Raw genomic sequence first — 26,116 nt, 5'->3', positions numbered from 1 at the left:
TGTAAAGTGCTGGAGTAACTGAGCGGGTTAGGCAGCCTCTCTGGAGAACACGGGTAGGTGATGTTTCAGGTCGTGACTCTTCTTCAGACTCTAAGTTTAGTTTAGTTTAGAGATACAGCGCGGAAACAGGCCCTTCAGCCCACCGTGTCCACACCGACCAGTGATCCCCGCACATTTACACTATCCTACACACACTTAGGACAATTTACATTTATACAAAGCCAGCCAACCTACAAATCTGTACGTCTTTGGAGTATGGGAGGAAACCGAAGTTCTCGGAGAAAACCCACGCAGTCATGGGGAGAACGTACAAAATCCGTTCAGACAGCACCCGTAGTCGGGATCGAACCCGGGTCTCAGGCACTGAAAGCGCTGTAAGGCAGCAACTCTACCACTGCGCCACCATGCCGGCCCTCTTGGTTGGACCTGGGTGGCCAGAGCCCTATGTAAGCAAATTTACTAACTTAAATTAAATATTCATAAGCTCATAAGTTACAGAACCAGAATTAGGCCATTTGGCCAATTGCCTACTCCGCCATTCAATCATGGCTGATCTATCATTATCTCTCAACCCCATTCCCCTGCCTTCTCCCCACAATCTCTGACACCCGTACTAATCAAGAATCTAACAATCTCCACCTTCCAAATTCTCAATGACTTGGCCTCCACAGCCATCTGTGGTAATGAATTCCACTGCCTTCTGTGGCAGTGAATTCCACATTTCCCATGGCAAGGAATTCACCCACAATAAATTCCACATTTCCCGTGGCAAGGAATTCATCCACAATAAATTCACCACCCTATTTCCAAACTATCTTTCCCACTTCCATATAAAAACTTTAACGAAAGCAAATGCCTGCCACAAACTTTCATGCAGATCAGCAAATCCACATAAAATGGCCGAAGATAGACACAAAAAGCTGGAGTAACTCAGCGGGGCAGGCAGCATCTCTGGAGAGAAGGAATGGGTGACGTTTCGGGTCGAGACCCTTCTTCAGACATAAAATGGCAGTGGAGCAAGCTCCACCTACCAGTTGGACCATGCAACTGCAGCCAGACTTTAACCAGACTTTAATCTCACTGCAAAGTAACAGCTATCTCCTGATAACAATATTATGACAGGGAAAGGTCATTTTGATTATCAGAATTGACAGAGCATCACTTAAAATGAAAATTGTACTGTGAGAGAACGTGAAACTTTTGAGAATTCAGATTTGTTGTTTTCAAAGCACTCCTACTGACATCTCACCCAGTGAATTTAATCTCAGTCATAGAGTGATACAGCGCGTAAAAAGGCCCTTCGGCCCAACTTGCCCACGCTGACCGACATGTCCCATCTACACTAGTCCCACCTGCCTGCATTTGGCCCATATCCCTCCAAACCTGTCCTATCCATGTACCTATCTAAATGTTTCCTTAAATGTTGTGATAGTCCCTGCAGTATCTGTTAGGAGAATCTTTCTTTAAATCATAACAGAGGCAAAACTGAGAGGATCCATATGATGTATTGCACTTTGCTGCATGAACACATGAAGGATAAGCGCAAAAACCATTAAAACAAAACTGGGGCAGCACAATGGCGCAGCTGGTAGAGCTGCTGCCTCACAGTGCCATACACCCGTGTATTAGAGCTGGAATCATGCACCACAGAAACAAGCCTTCAGCCAATGGAGGCAGTGAAGGCCTTGGCCAATGGAAGGTGCCTGACCAAGACTAGACCCATCTCAACTCAAGCTCAGTCTGAAGAAGGGTATCGACCCGAAACGTCACCCCTTCTCTCCAGGGATGCTGCGTGTCCCGCTGAGTTACTCCAACATTTTGTGTCTATCTTTGCCCAACATGACCAAGATGTCCCATCTGCACTAGTCCTATCTGCCCACGTTTGGCCCATTTCCCTTTCCTATTCATGTATCTGTCCAAATATCTTCTAAATGTGATTATAGTACCTGCCTCAACTACCTCCTCTAGCAGCTTGTTCCATATGTGTGAGAAAGATGCCTCTCAGGTTCCTATTAAATCTTTCCCCTCTCATCTATAAACCAGCATCTGCAGTTCCTTGTTTCTCTGTATAGTAGTATTAAATTTGCTTTGATTTGATTTGATCATATAGCATTCAAAACAAGGTTTTTCACGGTTTCTCAGTACATGTGACAAAAATAAACCAAAACCCCAAATCTAAAAAGCAAAAAATAAATAAATTCCAGGGAGATGATATTTGGAAGGCACTTCAAACTTTACAAAAGAGGAAGCAACACTGCAAAGAGCCTGCAAAACATTTTCAAACAAATGCCTTTACTCATTTACAAACCTGTTATGCTGCTGCAAGTAAGAATTTCATTGTTCCGTTTCGGTGCATTTGATAGTTAAACCCCCTTGACTTCGGGATGACATGAAAAATCTCCAAAACAGCCATGAAGGCCAATTGAGCAGCGCCAGGGTCCCACGACATTGACTGTCAATGTGGAGCAGCAACTGTCAAAGAAATCGAAACGTCCAACTGGTCGGTCGCAACAAGAGACTGAAGGCTGTGTAGCAGCCGGGTGCACCTCACAAAAAGCGCTAACTAATGCTGGCCCTCTTATGGTTACAGCTAATGAACCCTGAAAAAGAACAAGCATGCTGCAGGCGTGTTACATAAATTCCACTCAGTGGAAGTCATTGTGCACCACAAGTTTCAGGGGAATGCTGAATGTAGCCCTGTCAGCTGTACCAGCCTGGTAAAAGTAACTGGGCAGAATGGAGGTATAAAGTAAAGAATGCAGCGCAGCCAAGCAGGGCATAGACCATGTTCATAAGTTTGTAAGTGATATGATCGGAATTAGGCCGTTCGGCCCATCAAGTCTACTCCACCATTCAATCATGGCTGATCTGTCTGTCCCTCTCAACCCCATTCTCCTGCCTTCTTCCCATAACCTGACACCCTTACTAATCAAGTACCCCAAACCAAACAGAAATGGGATTTGGGTTAATGGCAGGATATTCCTTAATGGTGCAGGGACATGACCGTCTTTGGTTGCACTAAGGACTTTTTGCACTGGTAGATGAAGGAGAATTAGGCCATTTGGCCCATCGAGTCTACTCTGCCATTCAATCATGACTGATCTATCTCTCTCTCTCAACCCCATTCTCCTGCCTTCTCTCCATAACCTCTGACACCCGTTCCTGATAACAGCTGGGAAGAAACTGTCCTTGAATCTGAAGGTGTGCGTTTTCACATTTCTATACTTTCTAACCTTCAGTACTTTCACACTTCAAACTTGGGCGTTGGATAGTAATCTAATTAAAGGGAACCGAGGGAAAGGAAGTTATTAACTTTGCTCGACAGGCTTGTTGGATTCGATGGAGATTTAGGGTTTGATTAAACTGTGATCAGATGAGTCTGATTACAAAATTATTAACTCGTAACTCAATGCGATGAGTTATGAACTCATGATCAGATGAGTGCAAATTCCTCCTTGGCAACTGGTGATTTAAAATTCAGCTTAATCAAATAAATCTGAATCAAAAATAGGCTTTGGCGGTGACTGTTCTGTTCTCCGATGCTACTTAGAAAGAGAACAGTCATCCTTCAGTTAAAGTATGGGTTAGAGGTGACCTACATGTTGGCATTGAAATGCATTCAGTGATAGCCCCAACAATCCATTCCGTTGTATCAGATGCTATCAGAAACAATAATAATAAGAATAAAACTCAAAAGACTATGAAGGATTATGATGTATGCCCTGGCAATGACAGAGACCTGATGTTAACTATTCCTGAATACAAGGTGTTCGGGGAAGATAGAGGAGAGGGGAATATAACGACTGGTTGAAAAGGTTATTGTAGTGTTGCAGTGGGAGTATGTCATAGAAGGTAGAACAGTAAGTACAACACAGCTACAGGCTCTTCAGCCCACGATACTTGTGCCCAACATGATGCCAAGACCAACTCTTCTCCAGAAACAAAGAACAGCAGGTGCTGGTTAATACACAAAAGGACACAAAGTGCAGGAGCAACTCAGCAGCATAGGCAGCATTACTGGAGAATGTGGGTAGGTGACCGCGAGGTTTCCTCCGGGTGCTCCGGTTTCCATCCACATCTCAAAGACGTGCTGGTTTGTAGGTTAATTGGCCTTTTTAAATTGCACCTAGTGTCTTGGATCGAACTAGTGTGAACAGGTAATCATTGTTCAGCATCGACTTGGATGGCCGAAGGTCCTGTATCCATGCTGTATCTCTAAACTAGACTAGAAGTATATAAAATTATGAGAGGCAATGGATAAGAAAAGACAGTCGGAACCTTTTTCCCAGGATCGAAAAATACTCGAGGGCACAGCTTTATGGTGAGAGGGGAACAGTTTAAAAGACATATATCGGACAACTTTTTTTTAATTAAACAGAGGGAGGTGAGTGCCTGGAACACACTGCCAAGGTTTGCGGTTGAAGCAGTGGTATTTAAGAGGCAAAAGACAATAGACAATAGGTGCAGGGGTAGGCCATATGGCCCTTCGAGGCAGCACCGCCATTTAATGTGAATCGCCATTTAAGGCTTTTGGATAAACATATGGATATGCAGGGAATGGTGGGATTATGGATTCTGCATGGGTAGATGAGATGGTCTTGGCATCATGTTTGGCACGGACATTGTGGACCAAAGGCCCTGTTCTTGTTATGTACTGTTCTATGTGTAGGAAGGAACTGCAGATGCAGGTTTACACCAAAGATAGACACAAAATGCTGGAGTAACTCAGAGGGTCAGGTAGCATCTCTGGAGAAGGTGAATAGGTGATGTGTCCGGTGGAGAAGGCCTGTAGTGACCTGAAACGTCAACTATTCCTTTTTCCAGATGCTGCCTGATCCACTCATGTATTGTCTACTATGTTCTAATGGATCGACTCTTGTTGCTTTCACTCTCACTGTAGTCATTGCCAGACCTGCTGAATTGTCAGCAGTCCTGTACACAACTGGCAATTTCTGTTTTTGTTTCTCCCAAAGACCATCCCTGGACATGCTCTGCCCAAACTGGGGTGTGGCGATGACTGTGAGTGTTGTGTAGGGTATGGCCCTGGGAGTCTTCAATGCTGCTCCCAAATGCCACGAGGTCTCCAATGTAGGAAAAAACCAAGAGAATTCAACACTGGAATTTCTCTGTATTGAATATCACTTCAGAATCACACAGTGTAGCAAGAATAGTTCATCAAGAATAGGTACATCTCCCCCCCCCCCCCCCCCCCCCCCCCCCCCGCCACGAGCCCTGAAGAACAGGCACCAAACGGTGAGAAAATCAGCGTAAGATAAAACCTCACCTGTGACACACAAGGAACTGCAGACGCTGGAGTCTTGTGTAGAAACACAGTGCTGGAGTAACTCAGTGGGTCAGGCAGCTTGTCTGGAGGACATGGATAGGCGAAGTTTCAGGTTGGGACCTTTCTTCAGACCAATCTGATCTCAATTCTTCCCAATCTATGTTTTGCAGGGTGAATCCATCCACAGCCCCTTTAGTATAATATATTGCCACCATCAGTGTATCAAAAGAAGGGGTATATTCAAAAATGATCTGGTAGCTGCAGACTGGGCATTCCTGATGGTTTTGGCATTAAAAAAACCCAGTTGAATATATTCAGGCACAATCCCCAAGCCGGGGACTAATCTTGATTCAGGGGGTTTGGGTTCTTGGGTGTCAGGTGTTACGGGGAGAAGGCAGGAGAATGGGGTTCGGAGGGAGAGATAGATCAGCCATGGTGATCTATCTTGTCGTGGCAGAGTAGATGGGCCGAAATGGCCTAACTTTGCCCAACTCTAATTCTGCCTAATTCTGCTCCTCTCACATGAACTTGTTTATGAGAAACACCGAAGGAAGCGTTGAAGCGAGCTGGCAGGCCTGCACACGTAATATATATTGTATACGCAGTATATCCTGCACTATATCACAAGCTGCATTCTACAGGCAATAGCTGGGAGCTCCTTCAACCAATGGACCAAATAAAAAATGTCAGTACTGCCTTATCCATTCATACATGGGGGTGAACAAACCAACAGCAACACAGGAGTGTGTTCAACAGAAGGGTAACAGCTCAAGAAGGCGGCCCACTGCCATAATTTCAAGGACCATTAGTGGTGGGCAAAAAAAATATTGGTCTTGTCACTGAAGTCCTTGTGAGTTAAAACAAAAAAGAAAATGCAAATACTGTGCATACAAGTGTGGATCAGAGGCTGGATATTCTTCAGCAAAAGACTCACCCACTGACTCCTCAAAGTCTGTCTGAAGAAGGGTCACTACCCGAAACGTCACCTAACCATGTTCTCAAGAGATGCTGCCTGACCTGCCGAGTTACTTCAGTACTGTGAGTCCTAAACCAGCATCTGCAGTTCATTTTACTGTTGCCATCAGGTAAAGGTGCCTGAAATCTGTAACATCCAGGTTCAGGGACAGCTCCTTCCCCACAGCCATCAGGTTATTAAACGTGACATTGAATAAGCTCTGAACAATAAGTCTATTATTATTATTATTGCACTATATCTGTTAATTAGACACACTGAACTTTTATCTTCCGTTTTGTACTATGTTTACATATTCTGTTGTGCTGCAGCAAGTATAAATGTCATTGTCCTATCTGGGACATGATAACATGAAACATAGAAATTAGGTGCAGGAGTAGGCCATTCGGTCCTGTAGCCTGCACCGCCATTCAATATGATCATGGCTGATCATCCAACTCAGTATCCCGTACCTGCCTTCTCTCCATACCCCCTGATCCCCTTAGCCACAAGGGCCACATCTAATCCCTCTTAAATATAGCCAATGAACTGGCCTCAACTACCCTCTGTGGCAGAGAGTTCCAGAGATTCACCACAATTGATAAAACTCTCTTGATTCTCTTGACTTGTTTCTCCTCCTCAGAGCCATTCTCCCAATGAGCCTGTCCCATTTAGGCAATTTTTTTGGCAACTGCCGGCAGCTGTCATAGATGTAGCAGGTCGCGGAAAAACCAGCGACTGGACCCCCCTATGACAATGTCTACGACAATGTTTACAACAGCCTACACCTAGTAGTCATCAAGCTATGGCAAGCTAACGACAACCAGCGACCCATTAGGACGTCCACCCTACAACCACACCTACGACAACCTACGTCCACCCACGACAAGATTAGACAATTCAGTCGCCGGTACCTGTCGCCGGTTGACGTAGGTTGACTTAGGTAGTCGCCAATGGAATTCACCAAAGTCAGCACCGGCGACAACCTACGTCATCCTGGCGACAACCTACGTCAGGAGAAGTCTAGCTACGCTCATTGGCGTCAAGCCAACTGTCACCGACTGTCGCCGAAAAGATTTGAACATTTCAAAATCCAGCGGCGACCAGTAAACGCTACGATTCTTTGGGCGACTGAGGAGACGACTCACGACCATACAGGCGACACCCTGGCGACCATGTGGCAACAGCCTAGTCGCCTGTAGTCGCCTAAAAAATAGCCTAAGTGGGACAGCGGCATAAAACACAGGTCCGGAGCACAATGGAACATTCCGCACTTACCTGTATGACTCCAGTAATAAAAACAGTCAAGAAGCTTGACTGGTAGCCCACCCACGGCAATAAATATTCACTGCCGTGTGGCGGCAGGCTTTGTGCTTTGGAAATGGCGGCAAAACATGGTGGTGCCCGCATACGTAAATATGCAAAAAGAATGTCACTGTGCAGTTGCACATGTGACAAATAAAGCACCATTGAACCACCGAGGCAGCACTATTGAATGTGACCATTGAGGCTGCACTATTCAAAAGAGTTTGAACACCAACTCGCTTCTTTGACACAACCTCTCTCTACCACCTAGAAGGACAATGGCAGCATGGGAGATTGGGACTGCACTAGTTACATGTTAATCTCTAAGTCATAGAACAAGCTAACTTGGAAACATATTGCCATTTTTAATCTATCTTGCAATTCTGCCTATCTTGCCGTGTCTATCGTGTAATTTTTCCCCGTTGTCATTGGGGTCAAAATCCTGAAGCTCCTCACTTTCCATTATTGTGGAACTCCAACAACTTAAGCTTCGGAAAGATGGTCCACTGCTTCTTCGAAGTAATTAAGGATGAGCAATAAATATTGGTCTTCACCTACGAATGACCTTAATAAAAACTGTCCCATAATTTTTGTTGGTACTTAATTATAATATGAATCTAAAATAAATATGAACAGTTGACTTAGTAATATTATGTGCCCATAAATGTCATCATAACTTGTCTTCAGATAGTTCAAATAACAGGCTCTGCTAGTCAGAGTCATACAGTGTGGAAACAAGCCCTTCCGCCCAACTTGCCCACACCGGCCAACATGTCCCATCTACACTAGTCCCACTTGCCTGAATTTGGCCAATGTCCCTCTAAAACCTGTCCTATCCATGTACTTACCTAATTGTTTCTTATACATTGCGATAGTCCCTGCCTCCGGCAGCTCGTTCCCATACACCCCCCACCCTTTGTATGGAATAAATTACCTCTCGGATTCCTATAAAATTTTTCCCCCTTCACCTGAAACCCATGCCCTCTGGTTCTCGATTCCCCTGCTCTGGGCAAGAGACTCTGTGCGTCTACCCGATCTGTCCCTCCCACGGGGAACATGGTGTAGATGTAGTGTAGGTTTCTGGACGGTCACTAGAAGTGTGAGCCCTGACTAACTCTTTCTCTTTTTTCACTTAAAAGCGAGTAACAGCTTTGGCAAACAAGACATTAGCCAGTGATTGTTACTCTAATAATCTTCATAGCACCATTATTTATAACCTTCACTCCGAGATTACATTAGATCCGCACTCTTCTGAAGTCCAGATCCCAGGCATTCAGGTCTGGTGATACAGAGGTCTACAAGAAGTTCAGATACGACCTTGGTATGGCCATCAAAAAGGTCAAAAGGGACTTCTGATCCAAGCTGAAGGATGAGGCGGATGTTCGGCAACTGTGGCAGGGCTTGAATGCATTACCGCCTACAAGGCAAAATCAGGAGGCAGCTCAATTGTCAGCGAAGCATCACTCTCTGTCGAGCTCAATGCATTTTATGTGCCTTCTCGAGCCCCCATTCGCTGTGATGGTATTTCAGTCACACTCACGGAGGCCGACGTCAGAAGATCCTTCAGGGGGGTGAACCCTCGGAAAGCGTCTGGACCTGATGGTATACCCGGGCGTGTTCTAAAAACCTGTGCGGACCAACTGGCTGCAGTTTTTACGGACATTTTCAACCTCTCACTTCTCAGGTCCGAGGTTCCCACCTGCTTTAAAAGGGCATCAATTATACCGGTGCCCAAGAAGAGCAAGGTGACGTGCCTCAATGACTATCGACTAACATCTGTGGTGATGAAGTGCTTTGAGAGGTTGATCATGGCGCAAATCAACTCCTACCTCGACAAGAACCTCGAGCCAATGCAGTTCGCACAACAGATCAACGGTGGATGCGATCTCGCTGGCTCTACACTCCGCTCTAGACCACTTGGACAACAAAAACTCATTTGTCAGGCTGTTATTCATTGATTACAGCTCGGCATTTAATACAATCATCCCCTCCAAGCTGGTTACCAAACTCGCAGAACTGGGTCTCTGCGCATCCCTCTGCAATTGGATCCTCGACTTCCTCATTCACAGACCAGTCTGTCTGTATTGGTGGAAATGTGTCAGCCTCGATAAAAATCAGCACGGGAGCACCTCAAGGCTGCGTGCTCAGCCCCCTGCTGTACTCACTCTATACTCATGACTGCGTAGCCGGTCATAGTGCGAACTCCATCATCAAGTTCGCCGACGACACCACTGTTGTTGGATGAATCATTCATGGGGACGAGTCAGAGTATAAAAGTGAGATCGACCGACTGACCAAATGGTGCCAGCACAATAACCTGGCCCTCAACACCAGCAAAACCAAGGAAATGATTGGGGACTTTGGAAGGTGTAGGATAGGGACCCACAATCTCATTTATATCATGGTGGTGGAAAGGGTCAAGAGCTTCAAATTCCTGGGCATGCACATTTCCTAATCTTTCCTGGTCCCAGCACACTTATGCAATTATAAAGAAAGCACATCAGCGCCTCTACTTCCTGAGAAGATTACGGAGAGTCGGTATGTCAAAGAGGACACTCTCGAACTTCTACAGGTGCACAGTAGAGAGCATGCTGACCGGTTGCATGATGGCTTGGTTCGGCAAGTTGAGGGTCCAGGAGCGGAAAAGAATGCAGAAAGTTGTGACCATTGCCCAGTCCATCATCGGCTCTGACCTCTCCCACCAACAAAGGGATCTATCGCAGTCGCTGCCTCAAAAAGGCTGCCAACATCATCAAGGACCCACGCCATCCTGGCCACACACTCATCTCTCTGCTACCATCGGGTAGAGGTACAGGAGCCTAAAATCTGGTACATCCAGGTTCAGGAACAGCTCCTACCCCACATCTATCAGGCTAATAAACTCGCCAACAAACAGGCTCTGAACTGTTGCACTTTATCTGCTTATTTATGTGTATATGTGTGGTCTATGCTATATAGGCACACTGAACTGTTCTGTATTTATGCTTACAATACTCTGTTGTGCTGCAGCAAGCAAGAATGTCATTGTCCTATCTGGGACACATGACAATAAACTCTCTTGACTTAACGACTTGAATCTATGTATTTTCTAAACCCTTTACTGGCAAAGTGATTTATTTAAACATGAAGAGTGGTTTTGCAGTGTGTGCAGAGCAGAGCAAGACATCTAATCAAACAAGATTCACCACCTGATTACAGTGGTGAATCCAACATATTTTTATTAGCTGTGACCTATTAAAAAAACAAAAGCAAAGGGAACAGGTTGCATTTTCCCTCATCTACAAGTAAATCAGTTAATACCCAAAGGAAATAAAGAGGGGAATGCGAATTACCAACAACTCTTCTTCATCTTATTAGTAATTTAAATGCCAATGCATATAATAATGTTATTAGGTTCTGCTGCTGGCACGGAATCTAACAGTGATTATGTTGTTATTGACTTCCAGAGTTTGACCCCAACGTCCTCCAGTAACACACGATCTACATTTTTGTTCAACGGAATGAAGACAACTTGCCACAGGTCGGGAGGACATAATTTCTCACTGCCACTCGCTGCCTTAGGTTATTTGTCAGCTGCTTGAAAATGAAGGGCAGATTCCGCGCCGACTTTCCTTGATTTATGACAAAGTCCTACATCCTTGGGAATTGAGACGCTTTAATATATTGTTGGGGCAGCAGTGGGGCTGAGTGAGAGACATTGACGTGGGCTTTCATTGTTTCATTTAGTTTTGTTTTGTTTACAGATACAGCGCGGAAACAGGCCCTTCGGCCCACCGAGTCCAGCGATCACCCCGTACACTAACACTATCCTACACACACTAGTGCATAGGGAACCCGCACTGACCCACGAGACCAAACAATGACTGTTCTGCACTGTAGTCTGTATGTGTATAGAAGTATAGCTTGATACAAATGATATGAACTTCTGCAGTTATTGTTGTATAGACAATCTGCATTAATGGCACTGGATCAAACATTTATGTTCCTCCCCCCCCACACACACACAAAGGGCAGTAGAAATCTTAAATTCACCACTCTTAATCTTAAATGCTATCGCAACATTTAAGAAAAAATAAGGCTGGTACATGGGTATGGCAGGTTTAGAGATATGGGCCAAATGCAGGCAAGTGGGTATAGTGTAGATGGGACATGTTGGTCGATGTGGGCAAGTTGGACCGAGGGGCCTATTCAACACCTATTGACTCTATGACTGAAAGAGACGATTGGTGCTGGAAAGATTGAAGACTTTATGATCAAAATTAGATCTAATTTGGTTTGGTAAGGACATTAAGGAAGAATTATTGGAGCATAGAAGGAATGGAGAAATAAATGAGCCATAATTTAAACAAATGACAAAACGGGCTTACGAATTAAATGGCACTACCAGCTCTCAAAGTTTCTATTTTAAGTCGTACAAATGTTAGGCTCTTATTCCCTTAAATAGTTCACATATTTAGAACATTAATAAAATCCTACCATAATTCATCTTTTAAATTCTAATGATCAGTGGATGTGTAGAAAATAAAATGTGCTATTTCTCCCTCATTAGTTTAGTTTTGAGATACAGCGCGGAAACAGGCCCTTCAGCCCACCGAGTCTTCACCACATACTAGCACTATCCTACACACACTAGGGACAATTTACACTTATACCAACCCAATTAACCTACAAACCTGTACATCTTTGGAGTGTGGATGAAACGGAAGATCTCTGAGAAAACCCACGCGGTCACGAAGAGACCCTACAAACTCCGTACAGACAGCTCCCGCAGTCAGCATAGAACCCGGGTCTCCGGCGCTGCCAGTGCTGTAAGGCAGCAACTCTGCCGCTGCGCCACCGTGCTGCCCCTCGAGATCAAATAAACCATGGAGGATCTTTGCAAAGAGAAACTATGCACAGCCCAGTGGGCTCAGTGAACCTGGTGACCTGATCATATTCCTTTATTATGATAAGGTCTTGAAGTTAATGAGGCAAAACTCTTTCCTTAACTACATCAAAACACAATGGATAAAATGAGATAACGCCAGTTAAAAGTGTACTTTTTTTTAAAGCAAATTGATAACGTCAATCTCTGGGTTTAATATGTTACTTAATCTCTTCACTTAATGGGCCGAAGAATGTCAATTAAGTTGCTGTTTTATTAATGATTCATAATGTTTGGGTTAATGTGCGTTGAATTAAAATCTTAAGCCTCGGCTTCACTAATGAGAAGACAAACGGATCTAATAAATTGCCCTTCAAATCCAAGAAGTTTCGTTCAAATCTTAATAAAAAGTTATTTGGTTGTTGTTGACTTCAGCAGATCCCAAAGGAGGTTCCACACATCTGTTTGCAAAGATCCAAATTCCCTCTGTAATATGCACCAGACCCCATCCCCTTCCAAGTGTGTTGAGATGGTGATGTGGAGAGATAAAGAACAATGAATTAAAGATACACCCAATTCGCACTAGCTTCTCATTTTCACCCAACAACCAGCTTACAATGGCCTGTTTCCTTTATCATCATTTCTTTTTTGCATTGAATTGCTTGAAGGGCTGAATGGCAAACTCCTACACCGTTTGTCTATTGTCAATTCAAGATTCAAGATTCAATTTAATTGTCATTTGAACCCCTTGAGGTCCAAACGAAATGCCGTTTCTGCAGCCATACATTACAAACAAATAGACCCAAGACACAACATAATTTACATAAACATCCATCACCCCCCCCCCGATGTCAGAGTCAAAGTCAAAGCCCCCGGCTGGCGATTGTCCCGCGGCCATTAAAGCCACGCAGGGTGGTGCGAGGTCGCACACAGGGTCTTGGTGTTAGAGCCCCCGGCGTGCGCTCGCAGAGTCCCGTGGCCATTCCAAGCCGCGCGGGGCGGTGCTGTAAGGCCCCGCTCCAGGAGCTCTTCGACCACGCAGCACGGGCGGGAGAAGTCGCCGTTGCGAGAGCCCTGAAAAGCGGTCTCCCTCCAGGGACCCGCGGGCTCCCGGTGCCGCCGTCCGCCAGACCCGCAGTTGCAGCCTCCGAATCTCCGGAGGTCGGGCCGCAGCAGCAGCAGCGCTCAACACCGCTCCACCCGCTCCGGACTCGGCCAGCTCCGCGACAGTGAGGCGAGTCGTCGGCACCAGAGTCCCCGGTCTCTTCCTGTTGGAGGCCGCTCCTCATTGCAGCCCCAACGACAACGGAGACCCGACAAGAAAAGGTTGGGTCTCCCGTGCAGGGAGAGATTTAAAAGTTACCCGACCTCCCTTCGACTATATTGAAGACTATCTACGACTACCTTTGATTACCTTCGACCACCCTCGATTACCTACGGACCTACTTCGACTAAACCTACGAGTAAAAAAATATCGATTTTTTTCCATGGCGACCTTTTTTTACTCGCGGGCATTTTTCAACATGTTGAAAAATACGCCACGACCTAGCTGAGGCCTCGAGTACACGGGGACTACTCAAGAGCATGAAGGAGAGTTACAAAGACCTTCGACGACCTTGTGTCGACCATGCTGCGAGTACGAGTCGATGGCAAACTCTTCTAAACTCGCCAATTACGTCACCGCAGTGGGGCAGCCCCTTAAGACAGGGCAAGGACGGGTACAGGAGGAAGCTGGAGCTGAAACTTCGGCAGAACAACGTGAGGGATGTGTGGAGCGGTATGAAGAGCATTACAGGTTACAAGATGACCAGTGCCTGGGGAGGAAAAGCAATCAGGTCGGGCCAAATGAACCTGTTTTTAATAGATTTGATGGAGGGTCCTCTGCCCACCCTCCCCCCTGCTCCCCGACCAGTCTCTCCCCCTCAATCCCCTCTGGTTCACGTCCACTTCCTCTGCCCTTTCTTTTGTCGCGCCTGAGTAGGTGAGAAAGGAGCTGAGCAGACTCCACCCAGGCAAAGCCACGGGTACCAGTGGTGTCAGCCCTAGGGTACTCAAGGCGTGTGCCAGCCAGTTGCGCATAGTACACCAGCATATCGTCAACATGAGCCTGGAGGGTTCCTGTGATGTGGGAGACATCCTGCTTGGTTTCTGTACCAAAGAGGACACGCCCCAGCTCCTCCAATGACTATAGACTGGTGGTGCTGACTTCACTCATCATGAAGTCCCTGGAGAGACTGGTGCTCACTCCCCTGCGACCCCTGGTTAAACCCTGCCTGCACCCCCTGCAGTTCGCTTACCAAACAAAGATGGGGATTGAGGACGCCATCATCCAACTGCTCCATTGTTCCTATGCTCACCTGGATAAGCCGAGAAGCACTGTGAGCATCATGTTGTTTTACTTATTTTAACACCATCTGCTTTTAACACCATCCGGAGAGCAAAGGTACACAAAAATGCTGGAGAAACTCAGCGGGTGCAGCAGCATCTATGGAGCGATGGAAATAGGCGACGTTTCGGGCCAAAACCCTTCTTCAGACTGTTGGGGGGGGGGGGGTGGGGAGGAGAAAGAAGGAAAAAGGGAGAAGGAGGAGCCCGAGGGCGGGGGGATGGGAGGAGACAGCTCGAGGGTTAAGGGAGGGGAGGAGACAGCAAGGGCTAGCAAAATTGGGAGAATTCAACGTTCATGCCATCCGGTCGCAAGCAACCCAGGCGGAATATGAGGAACAGCACCTCTGACTTCAGATACAACACGGACTCCTGCCATCTGCAGAAGTTTTTGGATGATTCTGCAATTGTGGGCTGCATCAGTGAGGGGAGGGAATCTGAATTCAGATGTGTAATCAACCACTTTGGTGAGTGGTGTGGGCTGAATCACCTGCAGCTCAACACTGACAAGACAAGGGAGTTGGTAGTGGACTTTAGGAGGAGAGGAACACCCCTGTCCCCATCAATGGTGTGGATGCGCAGTTTACCAAGAAGTACAAGAACCTTGGAGTTTACCTGGATAGTAAACTGGACTGGTCCAGGAACGCTGAGGTCCTGCATAAGAAGGGACAGAGCCGGCTGTACATTTTGAGAAGGCTCCGCTCCTTCAACATCTGCAGTAAGATGCTGCAGATGTTCTACCAATCAGTGGTGGCCAGTGGCCATCTTCTTCGCTGCCGTGTGCTGGGGCAGCAGGGCGAAGGCTGCGGACGCCAACAGGATTAACAACTCATCAGGAAGGCTGGCTCCGTCCTGGGGGCGGTGTTAGATTCATGGGAGGTGGTGTTGGAGGGGAAGATGCTCCTCAAACTACAGAGAATCTTGGACAATACAGCTCACCCCCTCCATGACACAGGGGTCAACCTGAGGAGTACCTTCAGCAACACACTGGTTCCACCATGATGCAGCACAGAACACCACAGGAGATCCTTCTTCAAATTTTCAAACTGTACAACCTCCCCTTTCCGTTATGGGGTCGACTGACTCCCCCCCCCCTCCCCCCTCCCAATCTTTGCACATCCATAATCCTGGACTTTCCACTTTAATTTCATGTTTCATGTATCTTGCTGTGTTTATGACTTGGCAGACCAAATTCCCTCCAGGGATAAATAGTCCTATCATATCATATCATAGTTCAAAATTCTCCAACAAGAATAGAGATCCTCTATTTCCACCCTATCAATGGTGACATATCCCATTGCCATCACCACAGGAAGCCTCATACACAACTACATGTATTAGAAGGCATTAAGAGTAGGGATGGCATGGAGGCATTTAGATATTCCAGCCTATTCCATCAACCCTGGCTGGACAAGTATGTCTTACCTAATTGTCTAGGGCAGACTCATCATAGTTGCTGACTGACAGCGCTAGAGACCAGGGTTCAATCCTGCTCACGGGTGCTGTCTGTACAGAGTTTGAATGCTCTCCCTATGACCAAGTGGGTTTTCACCGGGAGCTCCGGTTTTATCCCACACTCCAAAGACGTACAGGTTTGTAGATTGACTGGCTTTGGTAAAATTGTAAATTGTCCCTGGTGTGCGTAGGATAGTGTTAGTGTGCGAAGATCGCTGGTCCGCACACACTCAGAGGGCCAAAGGGCTTGTTTCCACACTGTATCTCTAAACCAAACGAAAGCCTACACTACTATGAATTTGGGTGCAAGTACTAATGTGAAAGAATCACCTTCAGGAACGGATACAAGACAAGATGAGAAAATGATGGAGAACCTTGCTTAAAATTGAGTTATGGCAAAATCAATTATCTTACAAACGAGGCACATTACTACTGAGCCTGCCTTTGACAATTAGGTAAGACACTCTTCTCCAGCCTGGGTTGATGGAATGGGCTGGAATACAGTGGCACACAATGCATAATTGTAATTAATATTCACACTTTAGCTCGTCTATTAAAATAACAATGTTTTGCAGTGATATCCAATTCTTCGTGAATTGTAACATTGGTAAATATATAAATAATGTTGCAAGTTATTAGCAGTAACAGTTTTCAGAATCTATCATCAGTCCTGAATAATCATTAGTGGGTTTAGCCTCAATGTCCAAGATGGAAATGTCATCTAGTAGGCGCCACTTTTTCAGGGTGAGTGGGCAACATTTAAAGGAAGGTAGACACAAAATGCTGGAGTAACTCAGTGGGTCAGGCAGCATCTCTGGAGAAAGGGAATAGGTGACATTTCTCAAGTCTTCAGATGCTGCCTGACCCACTGAGTTACTGAGTTACTCCAGCATTTTATGCCCACCTTTGATTTAAACCAGCATCTCCAGTTTTTTCCTAAATATTTTTTACGATGCATGTTTCAACTCCACGCAGGGCAGGATTGTTACCAACTAACCCAGAGATGAGCAAGATTTCTGAAGGGTCTCGACCCGAAACGTCACCCATTCCTTCCCTCCAGAGATGCTGCCTGACCCGCCGCGTTACTCCAGCATTTTGCGTCTACCTTCGCTTTTATCCAGCACCTGCAGTTCTTTCATACACAAGATTTAAGTTATTATTTGTTTCGATCATTTCATCTCTTCTCAATTCACCTATTTATACACACAGAATGATTTCAAAAGTTCAATTTTATTAAGACAATCTTTGCTGCGTGAGGAAAAAAAACAATTTAGATGTCACAATATTTCTCCTGCATGCTCAGAGCAAAAAATGATAAAACAATAACTTCTTGTTTTGACTGCAATAAATCTCCACTAAAGCATTTAAAATCCCATGGAATATCAACTCTTCTTTATTATACTGTGTATTCCCAGCAACTTTGGAAAGAGTGGTTTGGAGTAAGGAGGATTGAGAATACAAACTTCAGAGTTTATCAATTTCGTATTTGAAAACATGATGGGAATTTTACTTAACATGCAAACTTACGCGCTATTTCAAGTCTGGTTTGCAAAGTGAATTAAATTTGTGTAAATTAAGCTGTGAAGTACTGCATTACCCAAGTGTAATTATATCATCATTTAAAAATGGCACTATATCTGAATCAAATCGACCAAAATGTAATTGAATACAAAAGAAGGATTAAGAAGTAAGTTCATAAATCATAGGATCAGATTTAGGCCATTTGGCCCACCGAGTCTACTCCGCCATTCAATCATGGCTGATTTATCTTTCCCTCTCAACCCCATTCTATTGCCTTCTCCCCATAACCCCCGACACCCTTACCTTTCAAGTATCTGTCAATCTCCGCCTTAAAAATACCCAATGGTTTAAAAATGCCAATGAGTTAAAAATAGTTTCTGGCACAAGATCAATTACCTCCACTTTGTCTTTCTAATAATACTCTGTCTGCATATTTCAGATGATGAAGATGGGCATTGAGGTTTAGGTTGAGGTTCATTATTGTCACGTGTACCAAGGTACAGTCAATGTTTTGTATGTTATCCAACCAAATACCATACATAAATACAACATAGACACAAAATGCTGGAGTAACTCAGCGGGACAGGCAACATCTCTGGAGAAAAGGAATGGGTGATGTTTCGGGTCGAGACCCTTCTTCAGACTGATGTCAGGCGAGAGAGAGAGATACGTAGATAAAGAAGTGTAAGGTGTGAAAACAGGACAAAGGGAATCGAGATCAAGGAAAATGTAGGATAGATCATTGTTAGCTGGGAGAAGGTGACAAAGATCTACTCTACATTTTCCTTGATCTCTGCCCACTCACCCAACCTACCCAAGTCACCCTGCTGCCTCATAGCATCCTCCACGCAGCTCACACTGCCACCCAGTTTTGTGTCATCCGCAAACGTGGAGATGTTACATTTAATTCCCTGGTCTAAATCGTTAATATCAATGATGAGACACTGCTTTCTCATGTTGACCATACCTGTCACATTCGGCTGGAGACACAGCACAGACGTGACAACCTCCAGCACCCTGTGGTTTTTTTTCAAGACTCCAGCATCTGCAGCTCCTTGTGTCACCAGCATTTTAACAGTTTGGATCAAGCTCATACACTGACTTGACATGGGACACCAAACTGAAAGTGCGAGATATATGTGATATCAAAACACAAACAAACAAAATGTGATATCAAAAAAGGAAGGTGCATAGGTACAGCGGTAGAGTTGCTGCCTTACAGCGCCAGAGACCAGGGTTCAATACTGACCACAGGTGCTGTCTGAATGGAGTTTGTACGTTCTCCCTGCGACTGCATGAGTTTTCTCCGGGTGCTCCATTCCAAAGATATGCTGGTTTGTAGGTTAATTGGCTTCTGTCATTTATCCCTTGTGTGTAGGTTGGAGCTAGTGGACAGGTGATCACTGGGCTGAAGGGCCTGGTTTCACTAAAGTGACCTAAACTAAACTCAGTAGGTCGAGCAGCATCTATGCATGCAAAGGAATAGACTACATTTCAAGTCGAGATTTCATCAGGATATTAAGACGAGAGGGGAAAGATTTAATATGAACCTGAGGGGCAACTTTTTCCACTCAGAGAGTGGTGGGTAAACGAAATGAGTTGCCAGAGGAGGTACTTGAGGCAGCTAAAAACAACATTTAAAAGATATTTGGACAGGTATATGGACAGAAAAGGTTTACAGGGATATGAGCCTAAGGCGGGTGCGACTGGTGCAGATGGGGCATCTTAGCTGGCATGGGCGAGTTGGGCTGAAGGGCCTGACTCTATGACTAAGAGCGAAGATAGCCGGTATAAAGAGGGATGAAACAGGGAATGATAGGGACCAGGTGGTGGGCAGATGGAGTCATCAGTGGGGAGCAGTGATAGAGTCTTACAGCGTGCAAACAGGTCCTTCAGCCCAACTTGCCCACGCAGGCCTATATGCCCCATCTACAATTTGTTAACAATTTGATAACAGATTGTAGCTGTTGCAATATTTAATACCCTTGATGTAACCAGAACGACTACCAGAGACCAGTGCTGAACTTCTATCTACCTCTTTAATGACCCTCGGACTATCCTTGATCGGATTTTGCTGGCTTTATCTTGCCCTAAATGTCATTCCCTTATCATGTATCTGTACACTGTAAATGGATCGACTGTAATCATGTATTGCCTTGTTGCTGAATGGTTAGCACGCAGCAAAAGCTTTTCATTGCATGTGACAATAAACAAAACTAACTAAACTACTACTTTTGACATGTATTAAAGAGAATGTCAATTACTGTTCCATATTGAAAAGCAGTTTAAAATACAGCATGGAAATTACTGTTAAGAACAGACTAAGTAAACTGATCACTATCACGTGTGTGGCTTTTCTTTACTACAAGAAACACAAAAACGTTGAAGGACTAAAATAAATATTTGACTGAAGAAAGGTCTCGATCTGAAACATCACGCATTCCTTCTCTCCAGAGATACAGCCTGTCCCGCTGAGTTACTCCAGCCTTTTGTGTCTATCTTCGGTTTAAACCAGCATCTGCAGTTCCTTCACAAAAGAAATATTAAGTTGCTCCTAGGGAGCCATAAAATTCTGAAGAAATAGTCGTTGGAGAATAAAGGTATTGCATCGTGAAGTTGGTTTAGCGATGCTCTACCTCGTACAGGTAATTGCCGTTAATCCGTTCTTAAAACAATTAAGAAAGATTACACCACACCAAATCCTCAGCTTCTATAATCTACCTGATACATTTATTTAAATTCCCACCACTGAGAACACAGATTTATTGTTAGAAGAAAGAACAAAGAAAGCAAATGAAAAATTAAAATCAAAGGAAAGGTATCCAGAGAAAACCTAAACGGTGGATTTATGTCCATTGAAATCATGTGTGAAAGTGAGAAAAGAATTAGCATGGTTTTAAAACAAGTGTAATCTCAATGAAAATGATTTTCAACGCTTTCACAACAAAGCCCAGCAAAAAACTGTGCAGAACAAGGACCAATATTCCATTTTTTATATGAGGTCCTGCATTGATCTTCCCATTCTTATTTCAAATTTGCTGTAAGTCATCAATTGATGGAGAGCCTCATGAGTTCTGCTGCTCTAACTGAACTGGAGAGCAAACTATTTATTATAGAAGGCAGGTCACTGCAATCACTTTCTTGACTCGAGAGGCACACCATGTTAACTGAAAAACAAGACCTTTTATTTCATACTGATTTTGAGTGTGTGAGTGCAATATCAGCCACATCCTTATATCTTTCTGTGCACTTTTTCAACGGATAGCTCAAAGAATTATAGCAGCATTCATAAACAGAAGGTTATTACAAATAACAAATTAATTCATATGTAGGAAGGAACTGCAGATGCTGGTTTAAACCAAAGATAGACACAAAAAGTTGGAGTAACTCAGCGGGACAGGCAGCATCTCCGGAGAGAAGGAATGGGTGACATTTGGGTCGAGACCCTTAGAGTCACAGTCATAGAGTAATACAGTGTGGGAACAGGCCCTTCGGCCCAACTTGCCCACACCGGCCAACATGTCCCAGCTACACTAGTCCTACCTACTTGCGTTTGGTCCATAATCCCTCTAAACTTGTTCTATCCATGTACCTTCTTCTTCAGATGTGGATTAAACTGAATTAAATCAGTTTAGTAAGAGCTTATTAAAGTTCCAAATCATCGCTACATAATATGGTACCACACGGTATGTGCATTGATAAAAGTATGCCTGGAGGAAATGAATTATAAAAGGATTATTTTCCCTGATTCATTAGAGCTACATCTAATAGGTTTAACCGTACCTACCACTTCATGCATATGTTATTAATTCTTGAATCAGTATTTGCCTTTATATTTAAATGTACTGGGTAATGTGGGTAATTCAAAATCCAATTCCAGAACAATTAATAATAAAAACCGAAGATAGACACAAAAAGCTGGAGTAACTCAGCGGGACAGGAAGCATCTCTGGAGAGAAGGAATGGGTGACGTTTCGGGTCTCACAGTTCCTTCTTCCACTTAATAATAAAGTCCGTCTGAAATAGAAAGCGTCACTTAGTGAGCTGCTGATGAATGGAGTTCAACGTTCAAGGAGCTGAAACAAGTCGTGTCCTGGGTATAATTTCTCTCCCTATCCCTCACAGGAGTGTAATGGTCAGTCAGCTTCAGACAAATAAGTGCACTTGAGGCAGCAATGGGCCCAGCTAATGAGCACAAAAAATAGTAGAAGATATCCATTGAATAATTTAAACAATACCGGCTAAGGAATGAAATGATTTAATAACAAGATGCAGTTAGTTGTGTGCATTCGCAGGTATGGCTTCAATGCAGAAGGAAGAATATAAGAAGTTTACTGCATATTCCGGGCGTGCCAACCTCATTATAAGGCTAAGTCTCAGCACTCAAAAGCGAAAATCTTCCCGTCATTTAACTTTTAGCCCTAGTGAGACAAACATCAGATTGAAGATCGACTGTGATTCGAAGTCTCACTGATTTGAAAGAAAAACTGTCCATTGAATTTGTCAAGTCAGGTCAAGTTTACCATCCTATGCACAAGTTGAGTGAAGTACTGGTACAGGTTTGGGCGGCACAGCGGTAGAGTTGCTGCCTTACAGCGCCAGAGACCCGAGTTCAATCCTGACTGCGAGGTTTGTACGTTTTCCCCGTGACCTGCGTGAGTTTCCTCCCACATTCCAAAGATGTGCAGGTTTGTAGGTTAACTGGCTTTGGTAAAATTGTAAAATTGTCCCAAGTGTGTATAATAGTGTTAGTGCAAGGGGTGATGCTGGTCGGCGCAGACTCAGTGGGCCAAAAGGCCTGTTTCCGCATTGTATCTCTAAAGACTAAAGTTTAAATTAAAATCTTGCTTCTAGCAGCATCACAGGCAAATAGACTCAATCAAACACACATTAATTATACATAGTTTAAACATAAATTAACACATACAATCCTGCAAGACAGAAAGAAACTAAAAGACTGTGCGGAAATAAAGACATTAGTTCAAAACACAATTAGAACTATATAGACTGGTTCCTATGTTCTATTATGGATCTACAGTCATCTGATTAACCCGAGCACAGGCATCAATGGATGTGTTTGATTTAATCTCAGTGGCTTTACTTTAGACTTTAGAGATACAGTGCGTATACAGGCCCTTCGGCCCACTGAGTTTGCGCCGACCAGTGATCCAGCACTATCCCTACAGGCTAGGGACAATTTACATTTTTCTTCTGACAATTTATATTTTTTCCAGACTGAAGAAGGGACTCGACCCGAAACGTCGCCCATTCCTTCGCTCCAGAGATGCTGCCTGTCCCGCTGAGTTACTCCAGCATTTTGTGTCTACCTATTTAAACCAGCATCTGCAGTTCTTACAACCTAGAAACCTGTGCGTCTTTCTAGTATGGGAGGAAACCTGAGCACCCAGTGAAAACCCACGTGGTCACGGGGAGAACGTACAAACCAGTTACAGACAGCACCCGCAGTCAGGATCGAACCCGAATCTCATGCGCTGTAAGGCAGCAACTCCTCCGTCGCACCATCATGCCTCCCTTTGTGTCGATGGGAGGACCTAAAGAGTTAATAGGGGTGTGAGATGGTTGCCCACCTCTTCGGAGAGTATGGATTTGCGAAGAGGGTCTGATGAATGATGCAAGGATCCTTGTCGCGGTTCATCCCGAACTGCTCCATGAGAGTCTTCTGATTCACGGGGCTGTTCCCTGAGACACACTGGCAGACAGACATTAGCTGCTGCTGGAAGGTCATCAACTCGGTGGAGGACGATCTTTGGACTGCCTGAAATTTGTTGGCCTCCCAACGCAAGATGTCCGTCTGGGAATGTTGCCGACATGCCCATTCCAAACTGCAGGAGTACATGCTGAGGGACTCGCTGAAGCTCGGAGCAGGCAACACCAAGGCTCTCTCTGTAGGGGAGGACCACAGTCTAGGGACATGGAATGGCAGTGTCCGGTGGGGATAACCTTCAAATCCCTTTAGAATTGTTACCAAAAAATTCAGACAGGTGCAGGAGTAGGCCATTTGCCCCTTTGAGCCAGCAACGCCATTCAATATAATCATAGCTGATCGTCCAAAATCAGTACCCCGTTCCTGCTTTCTCCCCATTTGATTCCAGGAGTTCTAAACAGGTATTCTAAACAGGTTCTAAATGTTGAAGATAGACACAAAATGCTGGGGTAACTCAGCAGGTACTAAATGTTTCCTGTGTTTTCACATATTCGGACAAAGAGTCTTCAGCCTGAAACATTAATCCTATTTCTCTTTCCACAGATTATGTCTGGCTTGCTGAGTGTTTGCAGCATTTGTTTGCTTTTGTTTCAGGGTTCCAGCATTTGGTCGTGACCTGAAACGTCGCCTATCCATGTTCTCCAGGGATGCTCAGCTGGCCCGCTGAGTTACTCCAGCACTTTGTGTCCATTTTTTGTAAACCCGCATCTGCAGAAGTCTGAAGAAGGGTCCCGACCCGAAACGTCACCATCCTTTTTCTCTAGAGATGCTGCCTGACCCGCTGAGTTACTCCAGCGTTTTGTGTCTATCTACAGTTCCTTATTTCTAATGTATTATATTTATTGTCTCAGAAACAGGCGTGTTGATAGGCAATAAGTTTTAAAGTGTCTTTAATACTGTAAGACATTTCTGGGTACCTCATAATAGGAGTTCACGTTGAACTGCCTTTCCCCCTCGAGGGCGGCACAGTGTGACGCAGCTGTAGAGTTGCTGCCTTAGAGCACCAGAGGCCCGGGTTCCATCCTGACTACGGGTGCTGTCTGTACAGAGTTTGTACAAAGACAATTGGTGCTGTAGTAGGCCATTCGGCCCTTCGAGCCAGCACCGCCATTCAAAGTGTTCATGGCTGATCATCCACAATCAGTACTCCGTTCCTGCCTTCTCCCCATAACCCTTGATTCCACTAGCCCAAACAGCTCTATCTAGTTTGAATGCATCCAGTGAATTGGCTTCCATTGCCTTCTGAGGCAGATAATTCCACCAATTTACAACTATGTGTATGTATGTTCTCCCGGTGAACTGCGTGGGATTTCTCCGAGATCTTCGATTTCCTCCCTTATTCCAAAGGCGTACAGGCTATTTGGCTTGGTACAGATGTAAAATTGTCCCTAGTGTGCGTAAGATACTGTTAATGTGTGGGGATCGCTGGTCGGTGGGTCGGAGGGCCTGTTCCATGGTGTATCTCTAAATTAAACTAAACTAAACTCTGTGACACTGAGCCCAATCCGCTTACCATCCCAACCATCACAGGACATGGGATGTAAATCCTCCCAACCCACACATCAATCACAAACCATTGATCGGTATTACTGTCCTCTTCAGAGACAAAGTTTGAAGAAGGGTCCCGAATCAGAAAATCATCTGTCCATTTCCATTCAAAATTTGTTTGTTTCGTTTAGTTTTTTGTCATGCAGTTTAGTTTAATTTAGTTTACTTATAGTCACTTGTACTGAGGTACAGTGAAAAGCTTTTGTTGCATGCTAACCAGTCAGCGGAAAGGCAATACATGATGAATACCATCGAGCCATTCACAGTGAACAGATACAGGATGCAGGAGCCATTCACTCCTCCCTGCCTGTGTAGGAATAGCGACGGAAAGTTGGATATTGGATTAGTTTGAAATTCCCATTACACACGATAAAGGAATAATGTTTAGAGCAATGTAAAGCCAGTAAAGTGCGATCAAAGATAGTCCAAGAGTCTCCAATGAGGTAGATAGTAGTTCAGGACTGCTCTCTAGTTGTGGGAGGATAGTTCAGTTGCCGAGGTGCAGTGAAAGGTTTTTATTGCGTGCTAATCAGTCAGTGGAAAGACAATACATGATTACAATTGAGCCGTCCACAGTGCTAGATATTGCATGACGAAGGAACTGCAGATGCTGGTTTATACCGAAGATAGACAGAAAATGCTGGAGTAACTCAGCGGGACAGAGAGCATCTCTGGAGGGAAGGAATGGCTGACTTTTCGGCTCAAAACCCTTCTTCAGACATGACAATGCTCCCTGACCCAAACTGCTGAGTTTCTCCGGCACTTTGTGTTTTTGTTCAGTTCCCCTAATTGTTCTTTACACAATCAAATTGCTGCAAGAGAGTTAAACTGGGTTTCTGTGGCCACATTCACAGCAGTACCAACACTAATTTATATGCCCCCTGCTGCTGTGAGGTAAAAGTACGGTCGTTATTCATACATGGACAATTAAGTCAAATTATAGATTTGCAAAAACAAAAATTACTGCCACTGAAGTAGGTGCCACAATATGTTACTCCCCATTACATAGATGGGGAAGATGGCAGCTTTGCCCTTTATGGTACTTTGGTTATCCTTCTACTGACTCAACGACAGGTT

At 44.7% G+C, this 26,116-nt stretch overlaps 1 protein-coding gene across 5 annotated transcripts in view; it reads right to left on the bottom strand.

Moving 5' to 3' along the window:
* Window positions 1-26,116, bottom strand: part of ube3d (ubiquitin protein ligase E3D) — a 114,720-nt gene that overhangs the window by 2,906 nt on the left and 85,698 nt on the right. For 3 of the 5 annotated variants that reach the window (XM_055636062.1, XM_055636064.1, XM_055636067.1), the window contains exon 10: window positions 14,703-14,762. The exons of the other annotated variants lie outside the window; for them this stretch is intronic. In XM_055636062.1, the coding sequence (XP_055492037.1) occupies window positions 14,703-14,762 (60 nt within the window). The remainder of the gene's footprint in view (window positions 1-14,702; window positions 14,763-26,116) is intronic. 5 annotated transcript variants of the gene reach the window in all.

The sequence above is a fragment of the Leucoraja erinacea genome, chromosome 5 (genome assembly GCF_028641065.1).
Source record: "Leucoraja erinacea ecotype New England chromosome 5, Leri_hhj_1, whole genome shotgun sequence".
In the NCBI taxonomy this organism is placed as follows: domain Eukaryota; kingdom Metazoa; phylum Chordata; class Chondrichthyes; order Rajiformes; family Rajidae; genus Leucoraja; species Leucoraja erinaceus.
This window is presented reverse-complemented; position numbering and strand designations above follow the sequence as displayed.